Source organism: Tamandua tetradactyla, chromosome 4 (assembly GCF_023851605.1).
Source record: "Tamandua tetradactyla isolate mTamTet1 chromosome 4, mTamTet1.pri, whole genome shotgun sequence".
NCBI classification, from domain to species: Eukaryota; Metazoa; Chordata; class Mammalia; order Pilosa; family Myrmecophagidae; genus Tamandua; species Tamandua tetradactyla.
In genome coordinates, this window is record NC_135330.1 from 100,866,535 (window position 1) to 100,883,217 (window position 16,683).

Sequence of the window (16,683 nt, forward strand, 5' to 3'; positions counted from 1 at the left end):
TTAATTCTATTACTGGAGTCCCTCATAAGCAGAATGAAATTCAGACACTCAGAGAGAAGCCACAGGAAGCAAGAAGCTGCAAACAGCAGAACCGGAAGAGAAGGCTGAGGCCAGGAGAGGCCACCATGAGCCTGGTCATGCGATGGGGGAACCCCGGATCCAGGATGGCCGGCGGGCGGATGCCAGTCTTTGGAAAGAAAACATTGCCGCAGCCAGGTCTGGGTTTGGACATTTTCAATCCCCACTGCTGAAGCCAACCCATTGTGTGTATTGCTTGAGCAGCTAAAGGAAACAAGAACAACTCTCTTCTTAATGAAATCACTCCTAATTTTTATCCTCCCTTTTTAAAAACATTTTCAGGAAGCAATGCATGCTCACCCATGCCACAGGTCTGTTGGGAGGAGAAGGTGCCCGTCGCATACCGACTGCACAGGGGACCAGCCCTGGGCCTGGCGGAGCTCAGCTCACAACACCTGTCCCAGCCCTTCCCTCTCATCCTCTTGGTCACCACTCCACCATCAGGGTAGTTTCCAGGGAGGGTAGTTTCAACCTCCCCCGTTTTAGGATTATTTTTGGAAACAGAGCCTCCTGACCCTCCCCCAGTTTCTCTCTTAACAAAATAACTCACCCTCCCCATTTCTTCCTCTCTCATCGACCAGGAAGAAGAAATTCAAGGGAGACTGAAAGGGACAGGAGTGCAGGGTTTCCGTCTCTCCAGCATGCTCCCTCATGAGAAAGCACACAAAGTGAGTGTCTCCTACGTGGGGGACGGAGACGCCTGTGCACCTTTCCTATTTAGGGGCTACTGCGTAGTTAAGCTTCACCGGCAGCAGTGGCCAGGGCGCCCCCCTTTCTGGGGGTGGAGGTCGCCTGAAGGACTCCACTTTCATATGTTTATCACCTTTCTAGTTAAATACTCAACCGCCTCCTCCGACAGGTTTCTTTGAAAAACCAACCGGTTTAAAATCAAAGTTACAAAATACAAGCTTTTAAATGCAACACAAAATAAAGGAACAACAACAACAACAACAAAGTGACAAATTGGGCTTATTAAAATTGCTTCACTTCTTCGTGGTGAAATGTAAATAGCTTAATCACCTCGTGGTAAAGGGAGACAAAGCACTGCCTAGACACATGGCCTTTCCCCCGAGAAGCAGTTCAAGCAAGGAAGGCCGGCTCTGGAAATGTAACCACGCCACAGAATCAAACATGAAGGTAACGAAACGAATGCCATCCTTCCCTGAGACGCCCGTTTTTCTGCCTAGAAAGCTGCGCCTGATGCTCGCTCGCTGGGTGGAGGGAACTTTAGGTAACGCAGTACTTACCATCGTCTTTGTCGGGGACAATCGTGACCTCAGCCCCTGGGAACTCGGATCCAAGTCTCCCACCCATGGGCATGCTCAGGAGGACGTGGAAGGTCTCCTCCTCTTCGTACAAGGAGTCGTCGATAATGACGACGCGACACGTTTTCTCCCGCTCATCCTTGTCGAAGCGGATCGCGCTGGTGTGGTCTTCCGGCCGCGAAATGTAGTCGGAAAAGGACAGCACGGACGTGGGGACGGTCCCGGCCGCGGTGCCTGGAGACAGACAGAATCCAAAAGGCTTTATGGGGAATGTATTTCAAGGGCATTCGAAAGCAGCTATTTTCATCTGCAGCGGTTCAGTGGTTGGCTCACAGCAGCACCCCCAAAACCTCAGTACAATGAGGTCCTGCCCTCGCACCCCAGCAATTCCATCCTGGCTCAAACATAAAGCTTCTATGAAATTTCAAGTGTGTTCTCCTCTTTAGGTCAACAGACTGTTCCCGAGTACCAGCTCCTGTCACCCGGAGGCCAACTCCATGCACGCCAAGGGCTCAGCACTTCACACAGCTCAGTGGTTCTCTCAACCACAGTGCTGGGTTTTCCCCGCTTAGTGCCTGGGGCTGAGGCAGCCCATTCTGGTCTGATTCTGCATTTTAACCCCCATTCAGGACTGTCTTTCAAACTATAGGTATTAAGGGGAATTTTATTGAAATTCTTCTCTGATAGCAACAGTGCATGTGACTTTCTCTTTTGCGTTCTTAGAGAATCACCTACTTCCTAGGAGTTTAGTACACTAAGGAGTAGTACCTATCAATTTTGATGCTGAAGTGCATCCAGTCACCTTTCAGAGGTGCCTACCTAGGGGCATGACAAATGTTTTAAAATTTGTCTGAAATGAGTTTCAAACTAGTTGTACATTAGTTCAAAATTAGTTTCTTTTCCAAAGGTGTCCACTGATTGCCTTTTGCTTTCTTTTAAGCACTAATGGCCTTCTCCTTGAGCTTGTGTATGTGCATGCACGTGTGTGCACGTGTGTGCTTATGTGCATAGGCACACATGCATGTGTGCACGTGCATATACATGTACTTTTGCATGGGTGTACTTTTGTGTATGCGCGTGCGAGGTATGTGTGCACACATGTGTATGTGTATGTATGTACCTGCATGTGCACATGCATGCATGCGTGTGTGTGTGCGTGCATGTGGCAGTGGCTCTTGCACTCCACCCACCCTGGGCTGCTCTGTGGCTCGCTGGGTGGGGTTGGGAACGCCCCCTGGTCCACCAGAGCTGGTCCTCTGGGGCCCTCCCAGGGCGGCACTACTGAAGGGAGCCCTGTAGATAATGCTTGTTTCTCTATGAAAACATGCTAATCAGGTGTGCTGCTCAAGGCAAACGTTATGCCTCCACGCATTAGGGAGGCTGCTCCCGCCGTGGGTGTTGTGGGCGTTGCCACGGATCGTGCCACCTTGCTGCGTGTGGCAGAGCACCATCAGCTCCTGGCTGGTGTCGCCGCTTCTCCGGACGGGGATGAACAGCTCACCGACGTCTTCCTCGATGGAGAAGGCGGACTGGGGGAGAAACACGGTGGATTCTAAGGAGAAATCACAAACCACAGCCCCTATTACTGCTGCGACATTCTCACCTGTGAAACAGTCCTATGCACATTAAAATTGCTCTCCTGGGTTTCCCCCCTTGTGTATTCTTTCGGAGCAACGCCCGAGCAAGGAGGCAGGCAGGGAGAGGGTCTGCAAATGCAACACGTGGCTGCGTGGGGTCCTGCAGGAGGGGCTGCACGGAGCACCCAGCCCAGAGGCGGTGCAGCTGCTCCCAGGAGCTGAGCTGGCGTCACACGACCTGCCTCGGGCACGTGCTCACCTCGGGGGTCCTGCATTTGCGCAACGGGGGTGGACTGTGAAGGAAACAGAGGAATCAAGCATGCTCCGAGGTTCGTCGTCTTGATTGTGTTATCCTTAGCAATTACTAGCTCACAGTCTGCAGTTTTCGAAAGGCCTTGCAAACATGGGCTTGTGTCTTCCTTGCAGCGACCCTCTGAGCTGGGATCTACTCACCTTCACTTACCTCCGAGGAAAGGAGGCACTGGAGGCGGGGTGCCACTAGGGTGAAGCCGGCCCGTGGGGAGGCGGGTGGAACCCACATTCGAGGCCACCACACCCGGCTGCCCCAAAGAAGTGGGCATGCCCGGCCGCGGGGCACATACCCTTCACCAAGAAAGCAAGAGGCTTAGCTGAGATTCCAGGAGAGAGAGACAGAGCTGCTAAGACAGATAGACAGCGAACAGTAGCCACAGAAAAAAGCAAGCCAGAGGCAAATACTGGGAGAACTCCTTTAAAATCTAGTGTTTGGGGAGAAATTATATACACATGCCAGCATTTGTGAAAATATACATTGAAAGGAGGAAGCACCAGAGGTTGAAGCTACAGCAGTCTCTCGAAAGAACCAGGTGGCAGGAGTCGTAGTCAGCTCTGCAACGAGGGCTGGGACACAGGACAGAACCACTGCAGGGCCCCCTCCCATGTGTCAGCAACAGTGTCCCCAGGATGGGATTACCAGTCACTCCTACTTCCTTACGTCTCTCTGACTCTTCTACCATAAACGAGTGCTCCTTTTGTGGTTTTATTTAAAATTGATTTTGTTTACTTTAAAGGAGGGGAATTTGACAGGCTTCATTACCTTTATACGGAAAGATAAAGCTGAATTAAGTGCATTCTTTATCCGTCAAGGTGGTATATTGTCATGAATGCTTGGATCCATAGCTGCAGTTTCATTTTTAAGCTTTTGCAATGTTGTAACTTAAGCAAGCAATGACTTCTGTTTGCAGAAACAAAACAGCGGCAGCTATATTTGAGAGGGAATTCCATGCTGTCCTTTCTCTTACTTATACTGGTGGATTAAAAAAAAAAACATCCAAACAAAGATTCTGCAAAAATCATCATAGAGCAGCACGTCTCCTAAAATCTCTGTGATAACAGAGCAGAGAAGGGAAAGGATACGCAGGACATTGAGGCAGGACTGGGGGTCCTGTCCCCTGGGAAGCCCAAGGAACGGGGTGGGGGAAAGTGGGGAGTCAGTGCTCACTTTGTACAGAGCTTCTACTTGGAGGGGTGGGAAAGTTTGTTAATGGATGGCGGTGATGGGAGCACAACGTTGTGCCATTCATTGCACTGAATTGTATGGTTGAATGCGGCCAAGAGGGGAAATTTTAGGTTATACGTATGTTACTAGAAAACAAAACAAAACATGCCTGTACAACACAAACAGGGAACCCTAATGTAAGCTGCGGGTGCAGGCTACAGTTAATAGAACAATTATAATACTATTCAATTATGACAGACGTGCCCACTAATACAAGGTGTCGATGGGAGGGTAGGATATGAGAACTCTGTATTTTATTTCCTGTAAACTAACAACTTCTCTAGCTTAAAAAAAGAGGTGTGTTTTTTTTTTAAAGAAAGCTTGGCATTTTCAAAAACAAGTGGGGCACATTCCAGGGCATCTTCAGGCGACAGTGGGGCTCCTGAATTGACTGACAGGTATCATGAATATGGAATGTGGCACTGAGAGATTTGAAAGCTAAATGTGGACAGCCCTACTACATAGCCATGGTGTGCTTTACACTCTGAAACAGGCACGGTAGTGCAGGCTAATTTCAACAGGGACTTGAAAAAGAAACTAATGAAAACAACGAAGACATGTCTAAACTGCATGATGACAAGCATTACAGGTGACTCAGCTTGTCCATTCACGTCATGATACCCTGGAGCCCAGAATTCACCCACTGGCACCATGCAAGCATGTTGTTTCACGTGAACCTTAATCTCTGCTTAAGTCACTAAATGCCTTTATTTGGTGAATATACAATCTTTTAGAAAGTTTTTCATGACTAAAATAGTTTTATTCTGTACCACCTTTTTTTTTCTTATCCATCTTTGGGTGTCAGAAAATGCTTGCTGCGCTTTTATCAAGTGATTGGAATTTTTTGTTTCTTTTAAGATGACGACCCATGCTTCACACTGATATAATTAAAAAAGAAAGTGCATTGGCGCTCATTGAGGGTACAGCTTTTGCCTGCTTTGCTTTTCATTTCGCCGCCACCAGCTCTAGCTAACTACCATTTCACGAATCCTGGCCTTTCTATTTTGGCACACCCACCTCAAAATATCAGCTAGCCGGTGATCTCTTGAGGTCAACAATTCCAAGGACACAAAAATTAAAAACAGCAATAACTGATGTTTGGACTTCATGTAACAGCCAGCCCAGGTCATCTGAATTATCTCATCAAATGGGTTTGGTTTGCTCCAAGCACCCAAGGTCTGCTTTTTCTTTTTATCCATTCATATTGAGTCTTCAGTTATGTTAAATTCTACATTTCTGTAAAATGTTTATTTTTTATTAAATATTATACAGCATTAACCTAATCTGGTCTTACCAAAAATGATTATAGAGATAAAATATTGAATCCATTAATTCATGACTATATTTTGACATCATAAAGATATCACACTTAACCCATTTCAAGCCAGAGGTGTGCAGACACTGCAGTGCACACCTAAACCGTTGTCTCGGGTCCCTAATGGGCTTCAAATACTGGGGCAGTGTCTCTGTATTCAAGTACCTTTATATCTGACAAACGTACTTAAAATTCCATTGACTCCAGTTATAAATCATTTAAAGTAAACAAGAATGGGATATTTATATAAAAAAGGGGAAGGTTTAGCTCTTATATTTTTCCCCTTAATGGAATAAGATGTTTAATATTAATCAATATGTCACAAAGATTGAAGAAAGATGGTATAATTTCTAACAGGTGGGGAAGTTAACATGCACAGTTTTGGATCTTTCTCCAAGAGGCTGGTCAGCAGTGCCTGTAGAGCTGCCAGCTCCTCTAGTGCCCTGCTGGCCTCTGTGCTTTCAACTGTGGCAACTCGGGTGCAATCGCCTGTTGAAGGCCCTGCCTTCTCCGCATGCACCTGCCTTCTCCACGTGTACCTGGCTTCTCCGCATACCCCTGCACCCTCTGCTCTGGGCAGGGCCCCGGGCGTGGCAGATCTCAACCACACGGGCTGACCATACCCACACCCGCTCTGTGGGCTCAGGGTTCCTGATTACTTCCAAGGAAATGTGCTTTTATTCACCTATGCTAATGCACTTGAGGCCTGGTGTATGAAGGGAAAAGATCATAGAGCAAGAAGAGAAGGAATTGCTTGGTTGTTTTTGCTTTTCTCCCCCCATAAACAAGAATAAGTGAAAACAGTATTACTTGGCAAAATGCACTGATTTTGGCTTGGCAGGCAGAGTTCTTGTCTGCCATGCCGGAGACCCGGGTTCGATTCCCAGTGCCTGCTTATGCTAAAAAAAAAAAAAGGCATTGATTAATTATGGTATCAGGTTGTTTTTTTCTGGTCACGTGAAATGATAGAACACTGCATAGCTTGGCAGGAAACGAAGAGCTTTGGAGAGAAAAAAATACGTATTCAAACCTGGCTCTGGTATTTATCCGCTGGGGCACTTGGGGAAGGAGCTCTTTGAGCCCCCGAGCTCTCAGCTGCGTATGGTCCTGGGAAAGTGGCTGCAGGCCTGAGGTCTGGGCGCCCCGAGGTGACCCCACTGCCCCCGTCCTGGGCCGGCTCCTGGAGGGTGGGTTAGGAAGGTGGGCAGGGGGGCAGCAGGGCCTCCCCATCACCGGCCGCCTCTCCCAGGGCCATGCTGCCCACCTGGGGATACAGCCCGCGGCACCTTGTTGAGGGAATATGGCTGTCACTACGGGGTGGCATCTCTAGGGGAGCAGCCCCCTACTCGCCATCTCACCAACACTAAAGACAACCAGCCAGACAGCGCCCGGGAGCCAGCGAGGCCCGGGAAGGATGGCTCTATTTCCCCAGTCCCTCCTCCGGGAAGGAAAAAGCACATGGCAGCTGTGCTGGTTTGGAGCTGTTCTGTACTCAGCAGGGCTGTGCCCCTTTAATCCACTGCTGTGGGTGCAGACCTGCTGGGGGTGGGACCCCTGGGGTAGGCTGCTTCAGTGAGGCCTGCCCGAGGGGGTTTTAGACCCCTTACCGGAGCCCTTCACAAGAGACGGGTGTAGAGAAACTCCCAAGAAAAAGTCCCTGAAGAGCTGAGAGAGGAAGCCACTGAGGCCAAAAGCTGAAAGCAATGAAACCTGGAGAGAAGGACCAGGAGACACCAGCCAGGTGCCTTTCCTGGGACACAGAGCCCCAGATGCTGGCAGTCTCTCTTTAGAGAAGATGCCGTAATGTGGACACTTTGACAGTCTTCGAACTGTAAGTTTGTTAGTGAATACGTCTCCATTGTAAAACCAAACTGATTCTGGTATGCGGCGTTCCAGAAGCTGTAGCAACCTGAAACAGCAAGTGAGACAGGAGAAAATGCAGGGAGATCCTGTGGTCACAGGGGACCAAGGGTGGACCACAGAGAGAAGGGGCGAGGAAGGAGTTGGGGCAACTGAAGGAGAGCCCCCTGATGCCCAGCTCTGGGCCTGCCCCTGGGGCACAGATGGGCTCATACCCCGCAGCAGCACTCGCTGCCTCTTGTTCTAGGCTTTCCTTTACCCCTCAGGTCTTAACTGATGATGCGTGAATGAAAACCATCTAGAGGCAGGATCGTCTGTCCCCTCCTCTATGTTCCCACAGCACTTTTTAAGGAGTAGGAAAAGCTGCTTTTCTGTCCTCCTTTTTCACTAACTGTGTCCATTCTAGACAGGAGTGTGGGCTCCCCAGGTCCACTGGATGGGGGGTGCTGGCTGCCTCTAATCTGATCAGCAGGGCAGGGCCAGCAGCCCCCCAGGAATGGCCCATGGGGGAGCTCTGCCTGATCCAGGGCTCCCACACGGCAGTCCAGGCCCCCCACCCCGGGCGGTCCAGGCCCCTCACCCTGGCAGTGCAGAGCCCTGGGCATTGTGCTCCAGCATTTCCTCGGCTTCTGTCCCTCGAGGCACAGAGGCTGTAGGGACACGGGGTGCTTGGCCCCCCTCTTCACGTGACGGTCAAGCCTATGGGTGAAAATAGCCCTGATCCCCAAGCAGAGGGCGACAAGCAGCTGGGGGCTCCTAGGACTGCCTCAGCCTAAATAAATAAGCCTACAAGGTACACGATTTTCCCAGTGGATGTAGATGCTGATGTGCCTCAGAAATACAGCCATTTAAAATCTTTACCTAGGGTGCGGGTGTGTGTGGTGTGTATAGAAAGAGGTCATGTGAATAAGTGGTTTGGGTACTGCTATTCTAGAACCGTTCTAAAATTCCGCGTGTGGAATCGAGGACATCCTTAACGAGAACTGAGTCTGTGTCTCCAAGGGGGTGAGGGGAAAGGAACTGAATGTAATAATGCGTGCAAGGTTACAGCACAGGTCTGCACCTAAGGATGCTTGGGAGACGTGGGTCATCATTACGAGAACCGGCTACGGGCAGGCAAGTGTGAACGTGCGTGTGTTTACAGAAACTGGCTAACAGGCGCGGGTCGTGTCAGCCTGAGATGAGTAGAGCTGCCAGTTCCCTCTCCTTCTACCTCAACATTTGTTCATACTCTGTTGCGTCACTTCACTTTTGGTTCTAATCACTTCCAGGGCTCTCTTTTCCATCAGACCATGTGTTTTCTTGATAAAGGGCTTCTATCTTATCATTTTACATCCCTAAAACATAGCGCCGTCTGCACCTAACATGAGTGTGATGAGTCTTACAGCACGTCCTAGAGTGTGTGTGTACAGTGAGAGCTAGAAATAATGGTTCCCAGGGCACGATTTTACACGTGACGAGGTGGAAGAAAGTATAGAAAGAAATCACCAACATTTTGAAATCGCTGGGAAACTGATCCTGGAAAGAACAAAGGATTATTTAACCCCTGAAAGTCTAATGTTATATTAATGATATTAAGAAATAACAATATTTGCATTGTGCTTTGTGATTTATAGAACTCTTTCAAAAGAATGTTGTAAGGGTGAGGATTTGTAGTATTTCTTAATGTGTGCATTCAGAATGAAGTCTTTGTAAACTTTGAGTAGAAATGGTCGAGTTGGGAATCAAGCTCAGCTCCTTCAATCTCAAAACCACCAGCCCCAAACCTGATGTGCAGCTTGTCAGGGTCTGCAGGGCGTTGCTGGCCACGAGAGGGAAGGCAATTGCCTAGAATCAATGAGCAGAAAATATCTAGACAATTTGAGGAAAACTTTTGTCATACATGAATTTACGAAATTGTGGAGAAGTTTTATTTGGTTGTAGGACAGCCTATGCCAATAATGGATTGTATATGGGTTGTGTGTGTGTGTACAGAGTGGGGTGTGTGCTTTGTTTTGAGTATTCCATTCTCAGGTCTACGATGGGTGCACAGTGTTGCTCCACACTTATTAATAGGAAGGCAGAAATGATTTTAAGTGCCTTATTCTTTCTGGTAAAATATGACAATTATACCAGTTGACAAGGAAGTATCAAGAAATGTCTTCAAATAAACTTTGAGTAATGGGCCAGTTTATATGTACTAAAACTATCTCTTCAATGGAGAAAAGCTTTATTATATGAGCTTTTACCCAAAATTCAGACCTGGAAGAAAGTTTAATTATTTATCCTTAGATAATGCAGATAAAATTAAATTTAATTAAATGTTAGCTGCTCTTCAATGGAAATCATAAACATAATTGAATTTTATATTTAACTAAAGGCGATGTTAGTTAAATAAATGAAGCTGGAGCCCTGTGTTTTCCCCCTTCCTTTCTTTCTAATTACACTCAGTCTTTTAACACAGAACTTTCCATATATGTCTCCATTTCATGTGCTCAGCAGATCGTATCTTTGCAGAACGTTTAAGAGTTTTTTGACTGACAACATAAAGTAGGCTGGCAGTTTAGAAGGAAACCACATCTGGCTCCGGACAGGATTTCAGCTTCAGAAGAATCTGTACATGGTTTGTATAAAACCAGCTCCCACAGGGCAGCTCAACCTGTTTTTTTTTATCTGACTGCACTGAGACAAGCCAGGACTGAAGAATTATGGCAGTGGGAGGGAAAAGGTCAAATTACACGGAAAGCAGCACGGCTTACTTTTACCAACCTCAGCCAGGGGTGTGCAGTGACAAGAGAACTTAATTTACTGGAGATCAAGAGCACCGATTCCAGACAGTGTTCAGGGAGGGGTGGGCCTGGCTGGGGGCAGGCGGACACCACGTAGCAGACAGGGACACACGGTGACACGAACTCGGGCGGGCAAACACATGCAACCTGAATAATGATGTGATACGGAGAATGGGGTGATTCAAAAAACAGTAGAATTCTTAGACCGTTTGTTTTAAAAGTGATGTAATAATTCCAGAAAAATGAGATGAACGATATTGGTTTGAAAAGATAGGATTATAGTAAGAAAAAAGAACACACTCTGCATACTTCATTTACTTGAAAAAAATATATATAGCTTCCCTTGGTTAATTCCCACCAGCTTAGGTGAGAGTATAAAACTAGAAAGTTCTAGTTACATATTGAGTCAAAAACCCACGAAGGTAGGCTGCAGGCCTGACCGCCCCCTGCGGGGTGACTCATCTGTGCAGGGGACCTTTGCAGCTGTTGTCAGCTAAGATAAGGCTAAGGTGGACTGCACGGAGGGGATGGCAAAGGAGGAACGGGGAGCTGAATCTGCTGTGCCTGGAGTCCTCAGAAGGAGAGAACATTCGGACAAAGGGAGTGGGATGGGTGCAGACAGACAGACGGGGCGAGGCGGACAGGTGGTGGAAGTAGAAGTTGCGTCGTGGGCACCCCCCAAGACCCCGACTTTGGGCTTCTGGGCTGCAAAAATGGGGAGAAAGAGGTGCCCACCACCAGACCAGCTGCTCTGAGGCTGCCGGAAAGCCAAAGCAATCCCCGCAGGCAGCCAGCTCAGCGCCTGCACGCAGCCCCTCCCAGGCACCGCCACCCGGCCGCAGGGGCCTGCGGCTCTCACCGTCTCCGGGATCCACAATCTCCACCGTGGCCACCATGGGGGACTCCAGGGCGGCCAGCACCGGCTCGGACAGCAGCACCTGGAAGCTCTCGGAGCGCTCGTAGGCCCCGTCGCTGAGGACACGTACTCTCCAGGTGGCCCTGGCCTGGCCGGGGTTGAACTGCACTTGTCTCTGTGCCTTGCCCTTGAAGTCCTTGTCCTTTTCCGCTGTCCCATCTCTTGTGCCAATACCTTCAGGGACACATAATACCGTGATTTGAATGATTTTAGCCTCACCTTCACCTGGGCTGTTAATGTCCTCCTTGTTGCTGGATTTTGCCATCCACAGAGCCACAGGGATCTTGCTCTGATTCCCTGAAGCGGGCAAACGCACCCGGGACCTGGCATGCTGCAAGACCACACCGAGTAAATGCGTGCTCCGTTTTCACATAATGCACACCCCGACACGTCCCTAAGGTCTCCTAACTCTTCACGCCTGCATTTGCATGTATTTCTGCATTGCATAAAATCATAAGAAAATTTTTCTAAACAGAAAATATAAGCCAATAAAAGACCCTTGGAGTCAACAGATTCTTTGATAATCTAAGTCCCAAATGGGCAGGCATAATAAGAAAAAGCCATAATACACCCTAAACACTTAACAGATCCAGGTCTCTTAAGAAAATCAGATTCACTGTGTGCCAACGGAGCAGTTATCGATTTATCTTTGTGGAACACCCCAGAATCCCATAAAACAGTGTGGACAGAATTGGAGAGCTAGACATGTTTGGTTCTTATCAGCAGTGTACAGAGAATCTCTGCATCTCAAGCAGCCCTGCCACAAAGTCTTTCCCTCCCAGGCCACGGACTCCAGCCATAGCATGTGCTCCCTGAAAAGTAGTGAGCCAGAGTCAATGCGTTCAACGTCCAAGAAAAATACTATAAAATGGCAACAGGGGCGCCAGGTGAGTTCATTGGTAGAATTCTCGCCTGCTGTAAGGGAGACCCAGGTTCGATTCTTGGTTCATGTACTTCCCCAAAACAAAACAAACAAGCAAACAAACAAAAAAAATCAGCAAACGGTGCTGCCATAATCGGATACTGACATGGAAAAAGAATGAAATGTGACCCCTGCCACACAGCATACAAAAAAAAAAAGACAACAGTGCTAATACCAGGGTACCCTTAAATACTGAATCAGAGTCTTTTAGCATTCTCAGTCAAGTTAATAGTATAAGTTAAAGACATGTACTCTTTAAACACCGGTATTTTTGGAGAAGTTGGTACAAAACAGATTTAAAAGAAGGAAACATAAAGTTTAGTGACTTTTAGACTAAAGAAGGATGAAAATACATTCTCTAACATTTCTCATTTGATTGGAAAAAAGTATCCTTTTTTTAAAAAAATATTCCTTTTGTTCTTTAAACTAGAAGTGAATCTGGACCAAACAAACTCCATTCAACCACAAATATTTACTGAGCACTCACTACAGGCGAGGCTCTTTCTAAGGGTTGAGGTTACATCATGAATAAAACAGATAACCCCTGCTATCATGGTGTTATATGAGATTAACTGGAATTATTTATTTCTGCATGTGAATTCATCATCGACTGTTAGTTTAATCTTAAAATGAAGTTGAAAATAAAGATGGTATTAAAATAACTTTTGTTTGATAGATCTCAAAAAAAACACCTGACCTACAAATATTGCTTTTATATTCAGTAACAAGAAACCATGATTTATTCAATGGCTCAGAACCAGAAATTATAGTGGTACGTCTCTCGTTGAATGTCAGGGAATTCCCGTTAGCGCTCGGGGTCTTTCTGGGGGCAGAGTAGCTGGCGCTATGTCGTGGACCCAACACAATTCACAGACCAGGTGAGGATGAACGCAGCGCCCGCCCCCAGGCTCCCACCCCAAGCCCCACCTTGCCTCCCTCCCCCGTGGCATGGCCACCGAACCTCTGAATATCTGCCTCCGGCAGCTGCTGCCTACCCTTCTGTTCTGTTTTGTTCTGCTTTCATCAACAATGCATTATTTTCCTGGATATTAAAAAAGCAGTTAAAAGGAATCGGCATAATTCAAGGAATGACCACTAGTTCCAAGCCACCCATACTAAATAAACGATAGCCGAGTCATCCACCCGGCCAAAAGCAAGTTGCAATACCAAATCCCAATTGTTGCTGCTGAAAACACCATACTTTCCCTGGTGGCTATCAGAACAGATTTCCAACCAGATGGAAACCCCAAACAGGCAAGATCTTTGCTCTCCCAAGGCAAAGAGAGATGGACTTTTATTCTGTGGAAAAGGCTATTGCTTGAAACAGTTGGACACACTTCATGAACATGAGATAAAGCTAAGGCCGGCATGTGATTTTTAAAGGTTAACGAAGACCGAGGTGGATGCTCAGTTTGCCCGGGTCAGAGGTGAATGTCCCACAGGCCGCAGACACTGGCAGGCTGTCTTCACGGCGGGACCATTCAGAGCAGCCGAAAGGTGAGAACAAGCCAAGATCTGTCATCAAATGAGCAGGTGAACACAACGTGGCACGTCCCCAGTGTGGCATGTGATTCGGCTCTAAGGAACCCTGAGGTTACCAGGCGTGCTGCCACACGGAAGGACCTTGAAAGCATTACACTCAGTGAAGTAAGGCACACAGGGACAAAACTTGTGTGATGTCACTTAGAAGAGGTGATCTGAAATGCCAAATGCGCACAGATGGAAAGTAGATTAGAGTTAATCAGGGGATGGGAGAAGGGGGGCAGGGGAGTGTCTGTTTGGACAAAAAGGGGTGGGGTGAATTTTGTGAATTATGGATAATGTGAATTATTATCTCAATAAAGATAAAAAGCAGCAACAACTCTCCCTTTCATGAGTACACAGTGCCCGCCCTGGAGGCATGGCCAGTCTCCCTTGCCACCCAGACAGGGGCCGGTGGGTGGCCTCGATAAGACCTGGAGCCTCTGAAAGACGGGAAAACCCAGTTCCCCACCCCCACCCCCGCCAGACCTACGGACTTTGAACCCTCATTGTAGCGAGATGCCCAGGGAAATCCTACTTGAGTTACAATCTGAGTGCTATGTCAGAGGCTTGATATACGGCTGCAAGGCCCTTGGCACCATAGGCACTGCCTTCTATGAAAGGGTGATCTAGTGATGCCCAGACTGTGGGAAACAGATTATTCCACGTTTAATCTAATGTGATAGAAGAGACAAGGTGAGCATACCCGGTATTTAACAAATCTTCAGCTGCTAAACCATGCAATATCATAAATAATATTCATAGGAGCAGCACAAAAATCCTGGAAATTAGAAAGCTTACAAATTGTGCTTAAATGCATGCTCCTTATTTCCAAAGAGAAAAGGAGAGAGAAACGAGCTCTTCCTGTGCCCTTGTGGTTAAACAGAGCGCTGGGGCCACCTATCCAGAGGTCATCAGATCAGAAAGGGGAAGGTGCATGCATCTGCAGAGGAGATTGACAAAGCATACGTGAAAACTCCCCTAAAGTGTGAAAACAAGAATATATTTGAAACATGAGACATGATTAATACCCGGAATCTAAACCTGCCAGGGCAGATCAAGGGCATGGGGACAGGAAGGAGCTTTTGAATTTCATGAACCAGGAACATTTCAAAATAATCATTTGGGAGATCAAACCAGGGCTGTTAACTTTTAATTTCACCAAAGTATTCCTAGATTCCTCCATTGGTTGGTAAACCCACCCAATGGGAGCTCTTTCATGCTTGTAAATTCCATCACCCTAGATGTCTAGAAAACATCTTTTACCAAAAATACTATCCTGGCTTGGGTGCTACGATTTCTGATCAACATACCAAATATTTTGTGCCAACTATATTACTGCTTGAAATCACTAATATATCTATTTTTCTCTCTGCATGGGTTGCATGCAATTAAATATGAACTTGAATTAGAGTTGAAAAAGGTTTAATTCAAGTTTATTTTTGACATTCAGTTTTATTTAAAAGAGGTAAAGCAACAGAAAATAATATTTAATATTTTATTGTTAGTCACAAAGGAAACTTACTAACCCAGATCTTTAGTGTTTTGAAGTTCCTGAAACTTTTAGAAACCTGCCAGAGCACTGACATGCAACAAATCAATGGTAAACCTCACTTCAACACTCTACTTAAGAGCCTTTCACTTACTTATTCATATACTTATTATAAAGGTAGCCCTCCCATACTTTTTATGCTAATGTTTCAGCAGACTTTTATCCTACAGACATCTTCCGAAATCATCCAAGCCTATTCTAAGATCTCATAAAATTTTATATTTTTAAACTTCTGAATGCTTATCGCAACTTTGTCAGGTTACTCCCTCACACACAATCACTTCTAGGGAAAATATTGGTGCAGTAAACAGCACCAAGAAGCCCTGATGCTAAATTGGTGTGTTTCTTTCTTTTTTCTTTTTCGTATGCTGTATGGTAGAGTCACATTTCATTCTTTTCCCATGTGAGTATCTCATTATTGCAGCACCATTTGTTGAATTTTTGTACGTTGGTTTGATTGTTTGTCTCATGCGAAGTGCATGGGCTGGGGATTGAACCCCGGTCTCCCAAGTGGCAGACAAGAATTCTACCACTGAACCACCCTTACACCCCCTGGTGTGTTTCTTTTAAAGATCTTTTAAATGTCAAGACCTCCTTCTGCTTCAAAACTAGATCAGAAACCTAAAGTGATGCTTTAATCACTATGGAAAAATTGAGAACCTATGCTAAACATTGGGAATTTGAGATAGAAGCGCAAGCTAAACTTACTTATAAATGAAGTTTCTCCCAAGTAGCCTCTCCGTTTTAGGACGACATCCAGAAATTTGGAGTCCTCGTCGATCAGGTAATACTCCTTTTCAAAGGAGATCCATGCCCAGTTCAGACGAAATTGCTGGTTGGTTAACTTGTTTCCACCTGGAACAGAGAAATGCGAGCCCCCGTCAGCGCCTTTGTGGGCAGGGGAGGCTGAGAACCGCACAGAGGCTGCAGGAGGCTGCAGGGGGCTGCAGGGACGCCGTGCGCGCGGGGCTGCGGAGCGGGAGGGAAGCGTGACTTCCTGGGGCTCCAGCCGGCGGGAGCCCATCGGGAGGACTCTCGAAGACGCACACGCAGCCCACAAGCGCTTCTTCCTGTCCCCTGAGCAACCATGCCGACACCTGTAAAGAATGACAGCGCGGGAGAAAGCACGGGGCCTCCCGCCTCCCGCCTCCCGCCCTCTCCATTCTGGGGACCCCACAGGCGGCGCTTCACTCCATCTGCCCTCTGCTCTGCAGACAAGGCCGTGCGTGCAGGAGCAAATCCAGGGTGACCTCTGGGACGCGAGGCCACCGCGCTGCCAATGCAGCTGGAGGGGTGGTCATCAGCTCCTCCGTGGCACCTGTGCCTCCACCTCCTCCGGCATGCTGGTCACTTCAGGGGAGGTGAGGCTGAC

General features: G+C 47.3%; 1 protein-coding gene across 1 annotated transcript in view; it reads right to left on the reverse strand.

Annotated features, from left to right (window-relative positions):
* FREM2 (FRAS1 related extracellular matrix 2) overlaps positions 1–16,683 on the reverse strand; it is a 141,291-nt gene that overhangs the window by 59,157 nt on the left and 65,451 nt on the right. The window contains exons 3-6 of the mRNA XM_077158046.1: positions 16,020–16,166; positions 11,260–11,490; positions 2,770–2,895; positions 1,326–1,577 (exon numbers count right to left, since the gene is read on the reverse strand). Of these exons, the coding sequence (XP_077014161.1) occupies positions 1,326–1,577; positions 2,770–2,895; positions 11,260–11,490; positions 16,020–16,166 (756 nt within the window). The remainder of the gene's footprint in view (positions 1–1,325; positions 1,578–2,769; positions 2,896–11,259; positions 11,491–16,019; positions 16,167–16,683) is intronic.